General features: G+C 43.6%; 1 protein-coding gene across 19 annotated transcripts in view; it reads left to right on the top strand.

Moving 5' to 3' along the window:
• mycbp2 (MYC binding protein 2) overlaps positions 1 to 8,674 on the top strand; it is a 224,287-nt gene extending 215,613 nt beyond the window's left edge. For all 19 annotated transcript variants that reach the window (XM_072476174.1, XM_072476181.1, XM_072476189.1 and 16 more), the window contains 7 exons: positions 515 to 618; positions 790 to 978; positions 3,126 to 3,233; positions 3,343 to 3,552; positions 4,723 to 4,830; positions 5,733 to 5,898; positions 7,442 to 8,674. In XM_072476174.1, coding sequence (XP_072332275.1) covers positions 515 to 618; positions 790 to 978; positions 3,126 to 3,233; positions 3,343 to 3,552; positions 4,723 to 4,830; positions 5,733 to 5,898; positions 7,442 to 7,557 — 1,001 coding nt within the window. In that variant the 3' untranslated portion in view covers positions 7,558 to 8,674. The remainder of the gene's footprint in view (positions 1 to 514; positions 619 to 789; positions 979 to 3,125; positions 3,234 to 3,342; positions 3,553 to 4,722; positions 4,831 to 5,732; positions 5,899 to 7,441) is intronic.
• Positions 8,675 to 23,227: the final 14,553 nt, after the last annotated feature.

Genomic DNA, 23,227 nt, shown 5'->3' with positions numbered 1-23,227 from the left:
CATGCGGGAGCATCCAATTGGAGAGTGCCGTTAATAAGAAACAATATTGTGCAAGGCAGCTTTAAAGAAGCTCATCCTGGAGACTGCACTGTGTCTGAAGAGCAAGGAAGACTGCATCTTTTGAAGGAAGAATGATGGAAGAGAACACACTCTGTACCTATGCTCTTTTTTTTTCCCCCTACATGCAAAGCTAAAACATGTGGCGGAAAAAGCTCAGCATTGTTTAGGCAGCCATGATCTATGGTAAGTATTCAAGTCGAGTTGACTGGTAAACTCAGTAGTGATGTTTTTGTGACTTTGATCATTTCTGTGGGTTTTAATCTGAGTATTTTTGTGAACGAAGCCATCCGTTAAACCCACAGTATGTAGGTTCCTCATACACAGGAAACATACAAGTGGGGATGGTGAATTTCCATCAGTGTAAATGAAGAAAATAAAATAGGGCTTGCTTACTTCGCCAGAAACATGAAGCAGTTGGCAAAGATTTTCTTTAAATCAAATTTCTTCATTTAAGGCAAACCTACGTCGAGCAGTTCTGAAGCATGCCGCTTCTGTGGATCAAGAAATGGAACAGAGCTGTCGGCAGTGGGTAGCGTATGCTCTGATACAGACTGCCAGGTGAGCGAAACAGTGCCTTGTGCAGAATGTTGTCGACCACAGATGACCCAAACTGCTCGCATTGAATAATTGGCCACATATGTATTTTTAAGTTTGTTTCATGTCTGGTTCTTTTTGTGAAATGTTTGTTCTCATGGTGATGAGTGTTTCTTTTAATCATTTTGAATCCAGGAGTATTCTAAAACTGCTTGCAGCAAAACCCATTCCTGCGGCCATCCCTGCGGCGGGGTTAAAGGCGAAGAGCACTGTTTACCTTGTCTACATGGCTGTGACAAAAGTACAACGTGTCTTAAGCAAGATGCAGATGATATGTGTATGATATGTTTTACTGAGGCACTTTCAGCAGCTCCTGCAGTCCAGGTAGGTCATATCATTTATGGAGATTAATCTCTCATTTACAATTTCCAAGCATTTAAAAATAAATTTTGCTTGTTTAGATACTCTCGCCACATGAAGATTGATTTTTTTTTAAACCCTTGTTAAAGTGTTTTATGTAAGAGCTCTTGCACAGATAGCAGCAGCCTACTCATAATTTTGCCAAATTAGCATTCCCTTGTTCAAAACGTGCAGTGGAAAATTCTTGCAGTATACTTGAGCTTATCAAAAACTCTGCTGCCCCCATATCCTAGCTCCCATCACATCCCATTCATCCGATCCGATGCTCTTCTAAACCTACTAACTCATAATCTGGCAACATCTTGAATTTTAAAAGTATCTTCCTCTCAAAGGTATCTGTATGCCTCCAATCCTGGCGTTTTTCCCTTCTCCAATTTTCGTCAGTCCAACATTGGTGCCATGCCTTCCACACCATAGGACCACAAGATTTAGGAGCAGAATTAGGCCTTTCGGCCCATCTATTCTGCTCCGCCATTCGATCATGGCTGAAATGTTCCTCATCCCCATTCTCCTGCCTTCTCCCCGTAACCCCTAATCCCCTTATTAATCAAGAACACCCAGATTTGTGCTTGAGGTGATACCTACAGATCTGCAGACCAAGACATGGAACGTGGAATTAGACAAAATAGTTATTTCTTGGAACATAAGAACAAGGAGCAGGAGTAGACAATTTATCCTCTCGAGCCTGATCCACCATTCAGTACGATCATGGCTGATCTCATCATCGCCTCAACTCCACCACCCTGCCTGTTCTCCATAACCCATTACTAATTTAAATTTACTCATTGTCCCAACACCCACCGCACTCTGGGTAGCGAATTCCCCAGATTCACGACCCTTTGGGAGAAGTAGTTTCTCCTCATCTCTTGTTTTAAATTTGCAACCCCTTATCCTCAGACTATGACCTCTCGTTCTGGAATGCACATAAGAGGAAGCATCTGCTCCACGTCTACTTTATCCATATATTTTATTATCTTGTATATCTCAATTTTATCTCCCCTCATTCTTCTAAATTCGCAAGTGTATAGGCCTAATCTGCTCAAACTCTCTTCACAAGACAAACCCCTCATTTCTGGAATCAATCTAGTGAACCTCCTCTGAACTGCCTCCAATGCCACTACATTTAATTTGAAAAAGAAAAGGGGGCAGCACCGTAGCACAAGTGATTAGCACTGTGGCTTCACAGCGCCAGGGTACCAGGTTTGATTCCCTGCTGGGTCACTGTCTGTGCGGAGTCTGCACATTCTCCCCGTGTCTACGTGGGTTTCCTCCGGGTGCTCCGGTTTCCTCCCACAGCCCAAAGACGTGCAGGTTAGGTGGATTGGCCATGATAAATTGCCCTTAGTGACCAAAAAAGGTTAGGAGGGGTTATTTGGTTACGGGGATAGGGTGGAAGTGAGGGTTTAAGTGGGTCGGTGCAGACACGATGGGCTGAATGGCCTCCTGTACTGTATGTTCTATCTTTCCACAAATAAGAGGACCAAAACTGCGCAATACTCCAGGTGCTGTTTCACCGATGCCTTGTGCATTTGCAACAACACTTCCTTACCATTATACTCTATTCCTTTAGCTATGCACTAAACTCTGGCTTCCCATACTTAACCTTCTGCCTTCCCATTGTTCCTTCTTCTGGATGCTCCTTGAACCTTGCACCATTGACCAAGCTTTTGGTCACCTCTCCAAATATCATCACATGTGGCTTGGTGTCAGATTTTTACTGAGAATGCTTCTGTGACATGTGCCTTAGGAAGATTTAACTGTGTTAAAATGCTACATAAATGCAAGATTTCAACCACCAAAACAGTTTATAATTGGAACAGATTGAAGTCTGCATCTTCTCTCAGCGAAGTAGTTATTTCCAAAAGTACTGACTCACGTCTGTCTCTGCTGCTGTGTCAAACCCTAGAGCCTAATCCAACACTTTTACCTGACCATTAAGAGTGTACAAGCCCAAGAACGTAAGGTTTCAATGTACTGGTACCATTTACCGATCTCTACACGATTACTATCATTTTATACGATTTTACTAGAAGAAATTTGTGGTACATTTTGTAGCTCTGAGATCCTTCGGCCCCAACAAATGATTGATTCATGTGTTTTGCTCTCTTTAGTTGGAATGTAGTCATGTTTTCCACCTACATTGTTGTAGACGAGTTCTTGAAAATCAGTGGCTTGGCCCAAGAATAACTTTCGGATTTATGGCCTGTCCAATATGTAAGGTGAGAATCCTTCGGGCTGATTTTCGTTACACCCTGGATTAGCCTTTGTGGCACTTATCTCAACAAGTGACGAATTTGAGAAAAACTTCACATTTTTATGTAATTCCAGAACAAAATAAATCATCTAGTATTAAAAGATTTACTTGACCCTATCAAAGACCTCTACGAAGACGTCAGGAAGAAGGCTCTAATGAGGCTCGAATATGAAGGCTTACACAAAAGTGATGCCATCACTACTCCCGGTGTTCGCTTTTACAATGATCCTGCTGGATTTGCAATGAACAGATATGCTTACTACGTTTGCTACAAATGTAAAAAGGTAGGCCCGCATTTGAAGAAGCCATGTTTGGCTGATGAATTTTGAGGCCTGTGTTTTACATTTTTAGTCGGAATGAAGAGTCTGCCTGATATTTCCTTTTTCAGGAAATGGTTCTGCCTTGACTTTCTCTGAGTGTTATTAACTATGCATGATCTTATATTGACATACTGGGAGCTGTAGGAGGAACTTCCGTGGGATGGTGAGAAAGCCCACATTCGATGAACACCGAGAAACCAGCAAGCTTTAAGCTTGTATTGTAAAGTAACAAAGATAAACCCATAAAGGAACGTGTGACAAGGTGGCACGGAGGCCCAGTGGTTAGCACAGCTGCCTACGGCGCTGAGGACCCGGGTTCGATCCCAGCCCCGGGTCACTGTCTGGGTGGAGTTTGCACATTCTCCCCATGTCTGCGTGGGTCTCACCCCTACAACCCAAAGATGTGCTGGGTAGATGGATTGGCCATGCTAAATTGCCCCTTAATTGGAAAATTAATAAATAAATAAATAAGGAACGTGTCACTTTGTGTGTGATAATGTTAAATACTTTTGACAGTAGTAATTTAGGATCTTAACCCCATTGCAGATTGCTTTGGGTTTTTTTAAACATACTTGGAGCTGGCACATGGTGGCAACAGCTAATCTCAACACCAGAATAATTTTCTTTCTCACTTATCATTAGTTGGTTTTACTGGAATTCATTGTAGTTTAATTTTCTATGGTCTGGAGAGAGTTCTGTAGTGGCTCTTTGAAAGTTGTGAGGGAGGGGTGATTCCCCAGCTTCACATTTGGCCATGTCAACATTTTAAGCAAGAGCATTATAATGGAGCTAATCCGATAACCGAAATATTTAGTGCAATTTAAACAAATTTGGTCACATCTGCCGTACAATATTTTACAAAGCCTGTGGTTTTGTGACATTCTTGAGCCAAAGTTGCGCAATCACCTTAAAGCAATCATAATGCTTTTAGGATTTTGTTCGGAGAGGATGAGCATGCATTCTGTGCCTTTGAGAAATGGAATAAGTCAATTGCAGGCTTTTCACTTGCAAAACCAGATGTCCACTTAGCGACAGTACCTCTAGACTTAATTGTATGCTGGACTTGACAGGCTTCTAATTTTTTTCATACATTAAAGGGACTAGCTGCAAAAATAATTTGTCTCCCTCATGTAGGCTTATTTTGGTGGTGAAGCACGATGTGATGCTGAAGCAGGGCAGGGTGACGACTATGACCCACGGGAATTGATCTGTGGAGCTTGCTCAGATGTCTCTCGAGCACAGGTATTCTTTGTTTACTCACGTTGGAGATTTTGTGATGGTGATATCATTTACGTTGTTTATTTTCAATCTCTACCTATCGCTGGCCCCCTATCCACCCCACCTCTCCACGCCCCCACAAACAGTATAAATTTGACTCTATTTCCAGTTCTCTCCAGCTTTGACAAAGAGTCACCCAGACACGATTCGTGAGCTCCCTTCTCTCGCCACAGATGCTGGCAGACCTGCTGCGAGTGTCCAGTATTTTCTATTTTTGCTTTTATCTAGGTGGTTTATTTTGTTTGAAAGTTAACTTATTAGATAATAATTGGAAGGAATACATCGTAAGCCATCGCTTAATGTGTTTTATTAAAGATGAACAAAATTCTACTCGATTTATGGTCTGCATGTGATGAAATGAAATGAAAATCACTTATTGTCACAAGTAGGCTTCAAATGAAGTTACTGTGAAAAGCCCCTAGTCGCCACATTCCGGCGCCTGTACGGGGAGGCTGGTACGGGGATTGAACCCGTGCTGCTGGCCTGCCTTGGTCTGTTTTAAAAGCCAGCTATTTAGCCCTGTGCTAAACCAACCCTGGGGTGGTGGGTGGTTAGTGGGGAAGAGAAACCTTGAAATGGTACAATCTCCCCTGAACCATAATGCTGTGCGTGATGAGCTCAGGATAGGCACTACTTGAAGCTAAGAGGTTGGATTAAGAGTGCCATTGGCAGAGATCTAGAAACAGACCACCTAGCTTCCCCCTATAAAGCCAGGGAGACGCCAGATCTTTCATTTTCAAAAGCAGCAATACATATCCCGTGGCCAGTACCAAACAAATCAATAAATTGAAGTTACAATTTTCAATCTTGTAATTATGCAATTTGTTAGTGGTACCATAAAGTGATATATCCATATATCTCAACAGATGTGTCCCAAACATGGTACAGACTTCCTGGAGTATAAGTGTCGATATTGCTGCTCCGTGGCTGTGTTCTTTTGCTTTGGAACAACACACTTCTGTAATGCTTGCCATGATGACTTCCAGAGAATGACGAGTATTCCTAAAGAAGAACTCCCCCACTGTCCTGCAGGTATTTATTTGTTCTCCTCTGTTCAGAATAACTGCTTACTCCACAACATAATTTGCTCAAAGATGATGCAAGGTATTTTAAACCCTTTGGGGTTTTTTTGCAGAAAATAATTACTCTGATTTTGGGCTTCTGTGTCCCATATGTCATACAAAATATTTACAGCACAGAAAACAGGCCATTTGTCACACTGTGTCCATATGCTTTCCCTCGACACAAGTTTCCCCTTGTCCTTTTGCATATAATTCCATTAATTTATATCTCTATTCCTTTCACCGTTCTGTGCTTTTCTGGCTTCTCCTTAACTGCATTTATGCTATTCACCACAACTATTCTTGTGGTAACAAGTTGCACATTCTAACAATTCTCTGAGTAAAGTAGCTTTTCTTAATATGGAGACCAGAACTGTACACCGTATTGGAAGTGTGTCTAACTAAGGTTCCATACAAGTTTAACATGACATCTTTCAGTTCTGTCCTTCTAGAAATGAACCCCAGTGCTTTTTTTTTTATGGACTTGTTGACCTACTTTAATGACTAAAAATAGTGATGTATCTTAACCTCTGCCCCAGATCTGTCACTGAACCTCATTTAGATTCTTGATTTCCAAGGTTTATGTGACTTCCTTCGCTGTTCGTACCATTTCCAGATCACAACACCACTCCTTGTGGAACACCGACACCAATTTGAGTAACTACTTTTAAGCCCGATTCTCTCCCCTCTTGTTTTGTTTCATAAGAAAGGTATATATTATTGGTGTGTCCTGACCGAGCAATTTTCAGTTCCCTCCCTGCCAACTCCCCAACTTAGGGAGGACAAATGGGCACGGTTTTGTTGGAAATGTGAAGCCAGAGACAAACTAGGGGGGGGAAATTGGAAGTGGATTTGAGAGGGATTTTCCTCTGGCATGTGTGCCTGTCTTTTTTGCAGAATAACATCTCTTAATACCCAAGCTTAGAGGTCTCATACTTCCTGTAAAAAGCCACTGTTATTTGTCTGATCTGCATTTTCTCCATCCAGTTTTCTCTTTGATCACATTTATTATGGAAAGTGTTGAAAATTAAGAATTCTGATTTTTTTTTTATTTTAATTAGTGGGAGACTTTGGTAAAGAGCCAACATTAAGCTTGCGAAGGAGTGGGAGAAAAGATTGGATTAAGTGATGTCTAAGATTGGGTTTTGGAAGCCTGTAGATTGTCGGAGGGAAGGAAGGGATCTTTCTTAACATCGCAGGTCTGAAACCAGGAAAGAAGCAGTTTATGTAAATAATGCAGGGGTCCTGATTTCAGTGCAGGGATGATGAAGCACCTAATGACATTACAGCTTAAGAAGATCCACAATGAAAAAGGCCAGAGAAACAATGTCCATAAGTATGAATAAAAGAAAAAATTAAATAGTGATGAAAAGCGAAGTTGAAAAGATAGCCGTGAGGTGGCATTATCTATCTAGTCCAAGAGCATTTGAAATAGCTTTAACCCTCAGCCTTCAATTTTTACATAAATGGTGACCTATCTGACTCTCAATTGTACTTCATCCATTCTTCTCTAGGTCCTAAAGGGAAACAGCTTGAGGGAGCAGAATGTCCTCTTCACGTTGTCCACCCAACCACTGGTGAGGAATTTGCTCTGGGTTGCGGAGTTTGCAGAAATGCTCATACGTTCTAAACATGCAGCAGAGAAGCTCCTTCGGATTTTCCAGCCTTTTAATCTCTTCAGTTGCTGAACTGAAGTCAGCAAATTGGATTGAAGCACTATCATTTGAATGAACGAACCACGCTGTGCACAGAAAATAACTTTTATTTTTGTGCACATACTTAATGCTGTAAATGACTCCAGTTTTTTCAAAAGGCTTTAAACTTGTGAAGTGTTTGCATGCTGCCGCTGTAATCCTCGGCTGTAAGGCATCACACACCGACACGGTACCTTGACAGAAGATGCTTTTTCTAAAAGCGAATTGAGATGTATGGACAAGGACAGCTTCCAAATTACACAATTGAAGAATTGCTACAAGTACACAGAGTACGACTTTTGGGTAACCCTGTACAGTATTCTTGGAAATTGTAACCACGTCACGGGTTGAGAGTATATTCTTGTTCATTTGATAGACTGTTGAGGATGTGTTAGGGCTTGTTGTCTATGAATATCATAATGTATATATGGTATCAGTGTTAGGTGTATTACAAAGTTGCTACGTTACACTGCAATTTTCATTTAAACTTCTAAGGGTTATGTTTGAGCCTGAAATTTTAATGAAGTGCAATACTGGGTGTGCCTCCTATCTTGCAGCTGTAAACATATGGAATGTATATGTCAATAAAACCGCTGTACATTTTTATACAGTGAAAAATGTTGTGTGAATGGGAAATCATTCAGTCACATAATGTGCGTATATATAAGCCTCGTGAAGCCTGTGGAAAATACCATTTGCGTTTTAGCCAGAAACAGGAGTTGAATCACTAATTCGGAAAAGTGCTTTGTGCTAATGACGTGTTCACTTCTGCAAAGCAGGCCCGGGTAACTTTTAAGAATTACCTTTATGTTTCTGGGGCAATATCATTTCTCACTTCTAATGTAAAATCAGAAAGTCAATCTTTGCACGGTTGTCTCAAAGCAACATCCATCTCTGCTAAGGAACAATATCGGGCTTCGTCTATTTGTCATACAAGTTTTAAGGTTTTTTTAAAATTGCAGTGGTTGGAATTGCCATGTATGCTGTAAACTTACCATATATAAGTAGGACTTTTGCGTAGACGAAACATGTTTATTAAAGTACTAAACAGTGCATCTCAATGTTCCTTCGTTATCTTTGTGCACACTACAATGACAAAAGTAGATTTTCCTTCAAGCAAATCAGCCGTGTGTTATTTTTGGGCAGGAAGGAAGTCTTAATACTTTGCGGGAGTCAGTGCATCTTGGCAAACTGATACAAAATGTAAGTGCTGACATTTGCTGTATTAGTGACATGTGTAAATTCCAATCTTCTTATTTAGTGGATTATTGGTTCCATTATTTTCCAACCATTGTTGGTCACTATTTTCAATGCATTTGAGATGTTGGGCCATTTGCAAGTTCCTTGCAAACATGAAATGAAATGAAGGAACTGTCCTGTTCATTGGCTTCGTATTTACAAAACCCTTAGTTGCGACCAATGATGACATTAAGACAATAGATAGAGGAACAGGCCTGCAACCAAAACGAAGGACCGGCTTGTAACTGAAGAATCACTCAATTGAGAAAGTTGATCCTGAACCTGGAATTGGAATTGTGCTCCAGATTAAGTTATGGGCTTGCACTTAAGCAAGATATAACTGAAGAGTTTCTTGAATTTATGTTGCAAGTAACTGGACAATAATTGTGCCTAAACTTTGAGTGTGCAACATTTGAAAGCTACTTGTTTGATGGGGAACTGCTCTCTGCAGTGAGGAATAGTTGGCAAACATTTTGCTCATACATGGAATCACTTAAATAATGCACTGCTTCCTCATGTTGTGTCCTGCTCAGTGAAGAATGTCAAATACTCTATGTTCATTGACTTGTTTCAGGGAAGCTATGATGCAGCTGCAGTGGTTACATTGCTTCAGCCCCCTCCAGTCAGTGAGTTGTTTCATAGCACACCGAATGTTAAGCGCACATTTAGAAGTCTCCTGATTTAAAATTGATCTCCCATGTTGGACTGAAAAGGATCAAGAAACAATTACAGGTGAACTAGATGCTCAGGATGGAATGTCAAACATATGCCTCAGCTCCTTGTTTACTCTGCTCTAATTGTATATTCCGAGTGTGTTTGACTGGTGTATGGATTAATGTTTTGGTTGACAGCGATGTGAATCTATTTCAACACACATCTATGCCCACAGGTGAACTACAGTCAATGCTCAGGATGGAATATCAAACAAATGCCTCAGCTTCTTGTCTATTCTGTTCTAATTGGGCAAGAAAATTGTATATTCCGAGTGTGTTTGATTGGTGTATGGATTAATGTTTTGGTTGACATTGATGTGAATCTATATGCCCAACGTTATGCCAGTCTCAATTGTGATGTCATTTATTGTGTAACCTAATGTTCAGAGTATGTTTTATTGATGTGTAATATTTAAAATCTCTAATTCTGCATTGTGATATAAATCCAAAACGTCATAGCTTGCCAAATAATGGGATTTATCCACAGAAAACACTAAAAGCCTACAGTTATTTCATTCAGCAATATCTTGGGATGGCAGAATATCTCGTGGTTTATGAAGCTTTCTCAAGCCTTAAGTGCATTTAGTGATTTGTGGAGAAATGGCCATGAGTAGAAAGACTGAAAGGTCAATCGTTGGGTGCAAGAGAAATCTCAAACTGCAATGACCGGGTATCGAACTCTGGTCAACTGCTTGGAAGGCAGCTCTGCTCATCACTATCTCCCTCCCTCACTCACTCACTCAAAGACAATGCCGCCTCTACTGTATTAGAGTGGCAGCCTACATTTTTGTACTCAAGTTCTGAAGTGGGACGTGAAGCCAACAACCATCCGAATCAAGATATCAACAGCTATTTGCATAGCCTAATAACAGCAGGGGTATATCTTATTCAGACTCCAGCGAGAATTGAAGTTGTGACCGCTGGTTTACAAGACCAATGCACTTGACCCAACATGTTGCAGATTGTTATTCTACGAAATACTTTAGCCATGAGTTTCTATTAGGTTCTATTTGGGATTTTATTTAGCACAGCGTGACTAAAATCAACCAAAGCACTGTGGAAGATTTCAAACGCAAATTATGCCCAATGCAAATAGAGTTTCGGCAATCTTTTTGTGCTAGTTTAAAATAAGTGCTGTAAACTGGCAATCCACCCAGATGCAGTTAATGAGCACAGCTAATTGTGCCTAAAGGCCCTTAAAATTATTTTTGGGTGCAAGTGCATCAATGGACACCCATTGAGGCTTTTGAATTGTAGCATAATTCATGAAAACTTGACAACGACAGTGGAACTAGCAAATGGTTCTATATTGTTCATTAAAATCAATCGGTTATTTGAAATCGGAATGCTCCTTAGGTGATAGACTACACGCTCGCTAAAAATGGTTATTTGTGAGAAATCCATTGTCAGCTGCATTAATAATAACTACCAACAGGTTACGACTCTTGAATATAACAGAATATTTTTAACACAAGAAAGGAAAATGGACAATTGCATCCTAAAATGCTGCTTGATTGTGCTGGTTCATGGATTTTTAAAGATTGCTGCGGTGCAAACCGGTTCTGAGTAACAAAATTCAGACGATAAAAGTAGTGCAATTTTGAGGGCAATTTGTGCCTGGATGATCGATTGCGGCCAAAACAGTAACTCTGTCCCATTTGGTGTTAACCCAACCTTGCCACACTTGTAATGATGCAGTTCTTTTTGGGATGCTAACTTATCATGAATATATCTGATATAATGTTGTAGCAGCACTTAAGTAAACTTGTGGTTCTACTTTGAAAATCATCCAAAAATGTCACATTTAAATTCTGCTGTGTGCTACCTTTTGTAATTTCTTTTCATATAAGACAAAGGAGCAGGATGAGGCCATTTGGCCCATTGAATCTGCCGCACCATTCAATCATGGCTGATATGTTTCTCATCCCCATTCTCCTGTCTTCTCCCCATAATCCCTGATCCCATATTAATCAAGAATCTATCTACTTCTGTCTTAAAGATACACTGTTTTGGCCTCCACATCCTCCTGCAGCAGAGTTCCACAGATTCACCACCCTCTGGCTGAAGAAATTCCTCCTCATCTCTGTTTTAAAGGACTGTCCCTTCAGTCCCAGACTGTGACTCTCTTATTTTATTTTTTCTGACTAGTGGAAACATTCTCTCCACATTAACTAGGCCTCTCAGTATCCGGTAAGTTTCAATAAGATCCCCCCCCCCCCCTCCCGTCCATCGAAACTCCCATTAAGTACAGACCCAGCATCCTCAACCGCTCCTCCAATGACGAGCTCTTCATTCCAGGGATCATTCATTTTTTAAAATAAATTTAGAGTACCCAATCTATTTTTTCCAATTATGGGGCAATTTAGCATTGCCAATCCACCTACCCTACACATATTTGGGTTGTTGGGGCGAAACCCAAACAAACACAGCAGGGATCATTCTTGTCAACCTCTGGGCCCTTTCCAAGGCCAGCATATCCTTCCTTAGATAAGGGCCGAAAACTGCTCTCAATACTCCAAATGGAGTCTAACCAGAGCTTTATACAGCCTCAGCAGTATATCCCTGCTCTTGTATTCACGACATGAATGCTAACATTGCATTTGTCGTTAGTGAAATTACATATTCCCTGTATAACTTTTGCAACGGGTATACAATTGACCATCTTATCGTAGAACTTATGAAACTTATAAAAACAGAGAGCAGATGGTTTGATGTTATAAAATTAAGTCTGTTATCTAATATCGGGGGCTATTCCACAACCTGACATTTAGTGACGCTCACCGAGGGTGTTTGTAAAAGCCGACTGCGCAGCTTGTGATCCCTTCCAACATAAATTTGTAGAACTATCCTCTGTTTATTATGTCCTTTCACGTGGCCGCAAAGAGAAAGAATCAGAGGTGGTACACATTGACATGGTGCAAGGGCTTTCTTTACAGGATGCTGCTCAACAGGGTACAATGGTGAACTCCACAAAAGTCCATGAAATGCTCCAGTGATATTGTGTAACGCGTGACATTACACTAGCCAATGGTGTAACTGTGATAAATAACACCCCCCCCCACTTTACCCCTTTAGTGTCCCCGGCAGTTCTACTTAATCAAACTCTTTAACACAGATCCAGCACATTATGCCATAACCTACACTGTTATGGATATATATGTACATTAGTAAGACGGTCTTTTGGGTTGGTCTGTCTCTTTTTGGCAGAACACAACATTTAAGAACTTTTCCTAGGGGCACTAGCACTGTTTTCCTGTACACTGGTCCGTGTTACATCTGACAAAACCAACTCTGGAACTGTCTCTAGTTGTGAGGATGACTCATAACAGGTTCCATAATCTTGGCAGTTGTAGTCCTCAAACCTGGCATGTCGCTGTCTAAACTCTGTGGTGTAAACAGCTGTACACTCACTACATGCAGACAATAATTGGTCGGGGTGGCGATGCCAAATTCGCTCGTCAGTTTGCACAAGATATGAATTCGGACCCGGTTTGGCTAGTACAATTGCTGGAGTCCATTTTTCGCCCGTCGTGTGGCTTCTTACAAGAACACATTTCCCACTGTCAAAGACTTTGTTTTTGGAATGTTGTTTCCTTCTAGTCCCTTGTGTCTGTTGTAACTTGACTGAAGCTGAAGGGGGAGTCAAAAGTTCGAACAGTGTACGACGTTACGTTTTTAACATCAGTGTAGCCAGTGAGGTTTGCGTTGTGGAATGTGCAGTGCTGTATGTCATAAAGCTATTAACGTGTTTAGGTAGAGAATCTTTATCCCTCAAAACTTTCACTGCATGCTTCAGCAATTGTACAAAATGTTCAACTAAGCCGTTGGGAGGGGGCATATTTGATATGGTGGATGCCACACCCCATCATGTCATCCTCTAATTCAACAAGTGTGAACTGCATACCATTATCGCTCATGAGTTGTTCAGTTCACTCAAATCTTTCAAAGACCTCGTCAAGCCTTTCTATGCTCTGTTTCGCAGTTGTCGATTTCATGATGGGAACCGCCGGCCACTTTGCGCATCAACCATGACCAAAACAGCGTGTCCTTCGACTGGTCCTGCATAATAAGAACAAAGAACAAAGAAATGTACAGCACAGGAACAGGCCCTCGGCCCTCCAAGCCCGTGCCGACCATGCTGCCCGACTAAACTACAATCTTCTACACTTCCTGGGTCCGTATCCCTCTATTCCCATCCTATTCATGTATTTGTCAAGATGCCCCTTAAATGTCACTATCGTCCCTGCTTCCACCACCTCCTCCGGTAGCGAGTTCCAGGCACCCACTACCCTCTGCGTAAAAAAACTTACCTCGTACATCTACTCTAAACCTTGCCCCTCTCACCTTAAACCTATGCCCCCTAGTAATTGACCCCTCTACCCTGGGGAAAAGCCTCTGACTATCCACTCTGTCTATGCCCCTCATAATTTTGTATACCTCTATCAGGTCTCCCCTCAACCTCCTTCGTTCCAGTGAGAACAAACCAAGTTTATTCAACCGCTCCTCATAGCTAATGCCCTCCATACCAGGCAACATTCTGGTAAATCTCTCCTGCATCCTCTCTAAAGCCTCCACATCCTTCTGGTAGTGTGGCGACCAGAATTGAACACTATACTCCAAGTGTGGCCTAACTAAGACTCTATACAGCTGCAACATGACTTGCCAATTCTTATACTCAATGCCCCGGCCAATGAAGGCAGGCATGCCGTATGCCTTCTTGACTGCCTTCTCCACCTGTGTTGCCCCTTTCAATGACCAGTGGACCTGTACATAATTGACATGGATTCTTCGCCATGGCCTGGTGGGCCATTCCCATCGATGCCAAGGTTGTAGTGGAGGTACATTACTCAATACTGCGCAGGATTCACATAGCTCCACCTTTCTATTTGGGCATCCAACCCGGTCCACCAGAAGTAACTTCTCGCCAACTCCTTCATTCTAACTATGGCCTTCTTGCAGCTGTTCTGGGATTCTACATCGTACACACGGTGGAATGAATGATTGCTCTAATACCCCCCCCCCCCCGACAATACTCCATTTTGTATTGTCAACTCAAGATACCTGGTAAGATGGGGTTTAAGGTCTGGATTCTTTCTGTGCTCTTGTGCTGGAGTGCCTTTTTGAATCATGTCCATCACCGGATCTGTCCAGGTTCATTTTCACACCCGAGAAGATTACAGCAGATGGAACATTTTCCACATGAGACAGATATGTCACTGGAACATGTCACTAAGCGTTGATCAGATTTGTGCTTTTTGGTCTTGTTGATCTTGTGACAGCAGTCTGGACAAAGCGTCCACATGCTGTTCAGACCTACGCTATTTGATGACATAATCATGTGCCAACGTTGTAATCTACTAGCAGCAAGCAAGAAACAAGATCTCCTAATGCAACCCAAAAATTGTTCAGGGACGATGGTCAGTCAATAGTGTAAATTGACAGCCAAATAAATGATGGAACCTTCGAATACCAAAAGTAATGCTGAGAGCGACTGTCTCAATTTGAGCATGGTTGGACTCCGTGCTAGTCACTGTCCCGGAAGCAAATGCTACAGGTTGCTCTTCACCTGAAGGCATTACACGCAAGACAACTACACCAACCCCATAGGGTGATGCGTCACATGCAGCTTCAGTTTTGGGTTATAATGGTCCAATAACTCTTTATTCTTGCATTTTTTTTTTACATTTTGGTAAGCACCTTCACAATCTTTCGTCCAGAGCCAAGCTTGTTTGTTACAAAGCAATGTATGTAATGGCTTCAGCGTTGTTGCTGAGTGCTATACAAATTCCACGGTAATTTAATAATCCTAGAAGCGACCTTAACTGGGTCACCTTCTGTGGTCATGGAGCATCCAGGATCTCAGACATCATCTTAGGTTCTTTGTGAAGACCATTTTGATCAACAATGTGTGGAAGATAGTGAAGAAAAGATTTTAAGAAATTGCATTTCTCTTTCTTGACCCTGAGATTATGTAGTTGCAGCTTTTCAAGAGTGGCTTCTAGGTTCTTTACATGCTCTTCATCGTTCAAACCTGTGATCAAAATGTCATCCAGATTGCATTGCCACAGATTTGACACTTTGGTACTCGGTGAGTCTTCAGTTGGATCACTTAACTCGTAAACCCGCTCTAGAATTTCCAGTATTTTTCTTGGTACACGTATTTGGTGCTGATGAAGGTTGGTGTGACCAACATGCCTTGGCAATGTGACCAACTTTACCACAATTTTTTCATTTGTTCTCGCTCCCAACAATCTCCAGCAATAGTCCCACTTTGTGCAGCGATGACATGGTAGGATCTTGGTGGACCTGCTTCTTTCAAACTCCATCTTATGGACTTTAGCTTGATCTCCAATCTGCGAAGCTTCTCTCGCAGCAAGTTCCATAGATGGTGCAATTTCTATTGCAGATTTTGGGGTTAATGCACCTTCAATCAACAATTTTCTTTGGATGGCTTCATTCCTAAGGCCACAAACTAATTGGTCTCACAGTGTATCATCCAAAGCCTGGCCAAATTCGCAGTGCTTTGCTAGCTTTCGCAACCAATTGTGAAATGTTTTCTCCTTCCTCTTGTGCATGACGGTGAAAATTGAATCTTTCAGCTATTAATCATGGACGGCCCTGTGTCTGTGTGGGTTTCCTCCGGGTGCTCCGGTTTCTTCCTACAGTCCAAAGTTATGCAGGTTAGCTGGATTGGCCACGCTAAATTGCCCCTTAGTGTCCAGGGTGGCAGAGTGGCCATTGCAGATTCAATGGGCCGAGTGGCCTCCTGCTGTATTGTAGGGATTCTATTATTCTTTCATGACAGTCATTAACTCATTGTACAACTTTTCCCCAGATTTAGCCAGGTGTACTAATTTTGTAGTAGCATGAATGTTTTACTCACAAATGAGTTGAGAAAGGTCACAGTGCGCAATCTGCTGGTTCTGATTGGCTTTAAGTAATGACTGGAACCTTTCCTCATAAGAGTTCCACCTCTCCTGCTCCTCATCAAACCCGCCCATGGCATCTTTTTCTTCCCACCATTTTTAGATTGCAGCTCCCCGATTTGTGTTACTCAGTCTTCAGCCTGTCTCCCCTGCCTTTTAGTTTCTTACTGTTTAAAGCAAACTCTCAGCGCACAAGCAGACTAGCTGTTTCTGTGCCCCGCTGTCAATTCCCGGACAGTAGGTTTCAGAATCGGCAGCCTTGTAGGTTCGTGTTCCCGCGGCTCGTTTCAGTGCCTCGTGCGTGGCCTCTGCAGCTCCACCCACTACAATGGTAAGTGTACTGAAAACTTTGATCCTCCATTTGAAGTAATCCCACAGTAACTCACAGTTGTCTGATAGCTTTTATTTAAAAATCCTTTTACTTGCACGAGCGGCTGTCACGATCGACCAGATGATTCACCGATGCCCCACTACAAATGTTACGGTGTCAAAATATTACTTGAGATTTGTTTTTACTTGCCACCATGATGCTTTTTGCCTCGGAAGTCGACAATATTTCTCCCGACCTCACTCACGATGGTGTCTGGGCCTGGATCTCTGTCGACTTCCTTCTTCTGGCTCACAAAACCCTCATTGTAAGTTGTTTTTCCATTTTTTTCAGCCCAGATCTCGTCGCCAGTTTTTCTTTTGTTACGTTCTTTGCTGTGGCCGCAAAGAGAGAATCAGAGGTGGCACAAGTTGAGTTTGTATAACATTGTGCAAGGTGTTTATTCACAAGATGCTGCTTAAACGGTACAATGGTGAACTCCACAAAAGCCGGCGAAATGCTGCGATAACGTCATTGCGCAAGGCGTGACGTTACACCAGCCAATGGTACTACTCTGATGCATAACAATATTGTCAGAGCAAATATATTTTTAAAAAGGAAGATTATTGTTTCAATTCGAAGTAGCTATTGTGTTGAATATTGGATAATGCAGTACTTTGGGAGCTGTGTTGCACAGACTGGTTTGCGTCTTCACTTGGTGGTAATCACTGTATGCTCGCTCACCTGTAACTCGGATTAACAATACAGACTATTAAATTACAAACCGCATGAGCTCAAATTTGTTAACGAAGCTCCATATGTTCCTTGCAGGGAATTGGTAGCTCAGCTAGAGGATACTTGTTAAATTGGGAGGTTAAATGGGGAATATGTAATTGTAAGGGACTACGTCAATTATTATTAATGAAGGCATGAAATCCTGCAAGCACCTCCGGCGTATTGAGATGTTTCATTTTGTGACCCAAGCACCAGGAAATCATTAACATAGGCTGAAGGTCAGACCTCCATTGTTACTTGTCTGATCCAGCAGATCAACCAACCTACTGTAAGCTGCTCAGTGCTGCTATTCAGAACACTAAATTGATAGATTAGTGCTATAAGTGCTGTTCTTTAAAAGGAGCTGATTTGTACTCGTGGAAATGTAGTGCAGTAAAAAAAAAAAGGTGGTAATTGGTTGTCACGATGGTTCTGACTTTCCTGTCAATTTTGCAAAAGCCAACCCATCTTCAGCCAGAGGTACTGGGTGAATGATCCAACTTGGCCTCCATCTCAAGTCCCCAGCCTCACAGATGCCACGCGATGTCAAGAAACTGCTGAGTGCACTGGATACCGCAAAGGCTATGGGCCCTTAACACAACCTGGCTGTAGTACAGAAGACTTGTGCTCCAGAATTAACCAAAGCTGTTCTAGTACAGCTCCAACACTGACATCTACTTGATGTGTGTCCGGTCTGCCAAAAACTGAACAATCGTGTCACTGTCTAATCAGTTCACTCTTACTCATTGGCAGTGTCAGGGACAGTGACAGTGATTCAAACCACATTTACTCAGCAAAATATGTTCCTCGATGCTCAGTTGGGGTTCTGCTGGGGCTATTTGACTCCTGACCTCATTACTGACTTTATCTAAACATGGACAGGAGAGGCACAGTGGTTAGCACTGCTGCCTGCCTCATAGCACCAGAGACCCGGGATTGATTCCGACCCTGGGTCATTGGGTGGAGTTTGCACATTCTTCCCGTGTCTGTGTGGGTTTCCGCCGGGTGCTCTGGCTTCCTCCCACAGACCAAAGATGTGCAGGTCAGGTGGATTGGCGGGGCTAAATTGCCCCAAGATGGGTTAAAAGGACAGGGTAGGGGACTGGGCCTAAATGAGGTGCTCTTTCAGAGAGTTGGTGTAAACTCAGTGGGCCGAATGGCCTCCTTCTGCACTGTAGGGATTCTGAGAGGAGAGCTGAATTATAGAAGTGAGTGGAGTATGACTGCCCTTGACATCAAGGCAGCATTTGACCATCAAGGAGCCCTAGCAGAATTGAAGTTGATGTTTGCCAAAACTCTCCACTTGCTGAAGTCTTGCCAGCCACCATGGAAAATGCTTTTGGCTGTTGGAGACCAATCAATGCAGTCCCATGACATGGCTGCAGGGACTCCTCAAGGTACAGTTGTAGTCTCAACAATTTCCAGCTGTTTCAATTACCTTTCCTTCATAAGGCCTGACAATGACCATCTCTCAACAAGAGAGACTCTAACTGTCTCCCTCTGCCATAGCTAAATTTCCCCACTAACAGCAGCTCAGGTTCCACCATAAACCAGAGACCTAACTGGAGCAGCCATGTAAATACAGTACAGGTAAGAGGCTGGGAATTGTGTGAAGAGTAAGTCGCCTTCTGACTCCCTAAAGCATGTCCACCATCTACAAGGCACAAGTCAGGAGTGTGATGGAATACTCTTCACTTGCCTGGATGAGTGCAGCTCCAACAACACTCCAGAATCTCCTCACCACCCAGGACAAAGCAGCCCGCTTCATCCCATCCATCACCTGCAACATTCACTTCCTCCACCACCACACGGTGGCAGCGTTGTGTAGCATCTACAACAGTCTTGTCCAACCTTTTTATATGAGGGTGGCTCACATTTCAAAATTCCAATTCCTGCTGACTCATGCTCCACTCTGGTCTGCCTGGACCCCTCCAGTGTCCTGGTCCCCGTTCCACGGCACTTCTGTTCCCTGGCATCTCTGCTCCCTGGACTCTGGAGTTTCTGCTCCCTGGACCTTGTGCCCTGGCATCTCTGCTTCCTGTCCCAGTTCACCGGACCCTTTGTTGCCTGGGCCCTACATCCTGGCATTTCAGCTCCCTGGGCTTCGACCCCCAGCGCTGCTCCAGGTTTCCCAGGCCCCACTCCTTTGCTCCCCAGCCTTTACCTCTCTGATGTTCAGCTTCTTGGGGCCCTGTTCCTCAGCTCCACAGTCCTCCACTCCTGGGTCCCGCTCCTCGACACCCTGGGCTCTTTGGCTCACTGGCTCTCATCACCCTGATGCTCAGCTTCTTGGGCCTTCTTTACTCCCCACGGCACAAAGCCAATGGCGCTGATGCTCACTGTTCTTCCAGCCACCAATTCTCTCCTGCGTTGTGGATGTTATGAGCCTATGAGCAGCAAACATGGGAAAGAAGTGGCCTGTGATTGGGGAGCCGCTCCTTCTTCCATTCAAACTTACCTGTTTGAGCAGCACTTTGAAACCTGGCTGTGGGGATCGCATAGGGGGCTTCACGGGCTGCATTCAGCCCTCCGGCACATGTTGGACAAGCTTAATCGACACAATTCACTGCAGCAACGCACCAAGGTTCCATAGACAGCACCTTCCAAATTAGTGACCCCTCTCACTTAGCAGGACAAGCACGGCAGACAAATGGGAACACCACCACATGAAAGTTCTCCTTCAAAGACGCACCTTTCTGGCTTGGATCTATATTGTCATTTCTTCACCGTTACCGGGTCAAAATCCTAGAATTTGCCCCCACTAACAACTCAGGATGGACTGCAGCTGTAGAAGAAAGCACTTCTCAAGAGTGTTTGGGATGGCTAATAGCTGCTGGTCTTGAATAGAATGCCCACCCAGTCACCCTGCTGTTCATCCTCATCGAAGGAGGCACGGAACACACACTTCTTACACTTACGGTTAGGAAATTTCAGATGCGTCGGCCTCCTTTGAATTTACACTGAGATTAGCAAACATGTTCCCAGTGCTGGATTTCAAAATCACAGATAGTGTGGATAAAGCTTAATAAACTTGTCTCAATTAATTAGTCGAGCTCCAGGCTGTAATACATCAATAATTTAGAAACCCCCATCAATTTTATTGTGCCTCAGGCTGCAATTGTTGCATTCTGGGACAGACAATTAAAGAAGTGTCGCCATGCGTGTCTTTAAGATTCAATTACGTTGACCCAGGTAAAATATCCTCAGAGATAACCAGCTCCATTGCAGTGATGTTATATTGCTTTAAGGAGCCCTTAAATGCATAACTTGATGAAAAGCTTTGTGAGCTTCCAGTGATGTTGAAGTTAAATGACCTGATAATTGGTTGTTAAAAATGATGACAGGCAGGCAGCTGGATAGCTGGGAAAGCTCTGAAGCTATCTGTTCGTGCTGCTGTGTGCCGGTCAGCGATGCAAAGTCACAAAAATTAATCTAATTTTTATAGGTCATGAAGGGTTGCGAAGCATTTTGTCGTCTTCACAACCCACTGAACACTATTATGGGGTAATGACGAGTAGCTAATTTGATGCGTTGTAGAGAAATTTGGCAGTCAGAATAATATTGGTTAACCATTTGATGTATCATGGGGAGGTGGTGGTTGTAGCAGCATAGTCACTTGATTAGTAATCCAGAGACCCACAGCAATGTTCTGGTGATTAGGGTTTGAATCCCACCATAGCAAGGGATGAGGTTTGAATTCAATAAAAATCTGGAATTAGAAGTCTAATTCTAAAGGTGGAATTCAATGTCAACATTTTTACGTTCATTTGTGGCGGGCAGGTTTTTCAGAGAGGTCCCCATCGCTATCCAATGACATTTAGTCACTTTTTGAGCCCGAGGGAATTTCTCACCGGTATAGTGTAGCCACTTAAAATGGCCAACTCCCGATTCAAAATGGCGAATGGCAAAGGCTGATGGGAAAGTCAGCCAACAAGACAAAAACCAGCAGCTGCGGGTTGGCTGTGTATTTACCTCTGGAAAGGCCAGACACTATCGATACCAGCAACCATCAGCATAACGAAACACCAGCCATCTGCATACTAATGAGCAATCCCCGGGAACAATAAGTAACATTTTGGACACACAAAGCAAAGCCAGACTCCCCGGCGCCAGCAGGAGCCAACACAAAGGAGGTGAACGACCACCTCAAGACCGCCCATCGATCAGGGAACCGCTCCAGCATTGGAGAAAATCGAACCAAGCGATTGGGACAAAGTCCAATCACTTGGAACCAGGTACAGGGTCCGCCCCGAAAGGTGGGAAGCCCCTGGGGACTATAAGAATTGAGCCCCAAGTTCAAATCGCTCTCTTCTCCACCGCTTCTCCAGCTCTTCACTCTTCAGCAGCTGGTCGAAACTGTAAGTCTTAATTCAACGCTCGCTACGAGATAGGCGCTCCTAGCTACCAATCTGTACCAACTTCGAATCCCGCAGGCTCAGAACCCGAACGAAAGGCCATTTGTTCCCCTGACCTGGTGGGCCAGTCCAAAGTTAAGTATAGGCCTGTTAGTTGTAGAAGTAGCTTAAACGTAGAATTTGTGCATGAGTAGCGATTACTGTGTATAATAAATGTGCTTTGATTTAAATCTTACTAATCGGTGTATTGGATTATTGATCATTACTCGGACTTGAACCACGTGGCGGTATCATAAAGATACCTGGCGACTCGAGCAAAGGTAATAAAACAGAGCAATTGAACTAAGGCAAAATTAGCAACAATAGCCCACGCTTAGAATTTTTTTCCAGCACAGGGAGCTGAACTCCTAGATCGGGCCACCATTTTGAAAGGGTGCCCCGATCTCGCAGTGAGCTTGTGGGTCCCCCACAATCCCCACGTTCTTGTGGACCAGTACTGATCGGCACCCGGCTGCAGCCTCGGCCCTGGGGAGGCCTATAGATCGAGGGAGGCTGACAGAAACCAGGTAGGTAGGCCTGAAGTAGGTTTAAGATATGTTTTAGCGAGTGCCATTTGGTCACAGAATCATAGAATATACCGTGCAGAAGGGGGCCCTTGGAAAGAGAACCCCACACCTCCACCCTGCAACTGTGCTAACCAATGTACTACCGTGCTGCCCCTTTTAGACAGAGTTCCGATTCCAACGCCTTGTTGGACTTGGCTATATCCCACGGGGCGAGATGGCCTCAGGGAGGCCCACAGGGAGCTTCACCTGGGATGTACAGGCCGCGATGTTCTCTCGTTCGAGCGCAACGCCACCACTGAATCGTGCCCGGGGCTGTTTTCTCCGGTTGCCGACACCGAAATCGCGTTCTGCGAACGGTCGGAGAATCACATTTCCTGACCGAATCAGGGGCGGTACTGCTTTCGCGATGCTCCACCCCCTCCAAAGCTCCAGGTGTCCACGGCCTCAGGCCATTGCTCTGCCCCCGACCGGCCAAGTTCCTGACGGTGCGGGACACGTGTGGTCTCATCCATCAGGAACTCAGCGTGGTGGCTGCGGACTCAGTCCAGCACCGCCACAGTCTGGGGACGGCCGATCCGCGAGCAGGGGGACATTATTCGGGATTAGGGGCACTGGTGGGGCGGACCGGTGCGCGCGATCTGGTCGAAGGGCGGTATTATTTTGCAGGCTCGGTCCGCGAGCGACCTCCGCATACGTGGCCACAGACTCAGCAATTCTCCGGGGCAT

This window comes from Scyliorhinus torazame, chromosome 15, assembly GCF_047496885.1.
Source record: "Scyliorhinus torazame isolate Kashiwa2021f chromosome 15, sScyTor2.1, whole genome shotgun sequence".
Lineage (NCBI taxonomy): Eukaryota > Metazoa > Chordata > Chondrichthyes > Carcharhiniformes > Scyliorhinidae > Scyliorhinus > Scyliorhinus torazame.
Note: the sequence above shows the minus strand (reverse complement) of the source record. Positions and strands in the feature narration are given on the sequence as shown.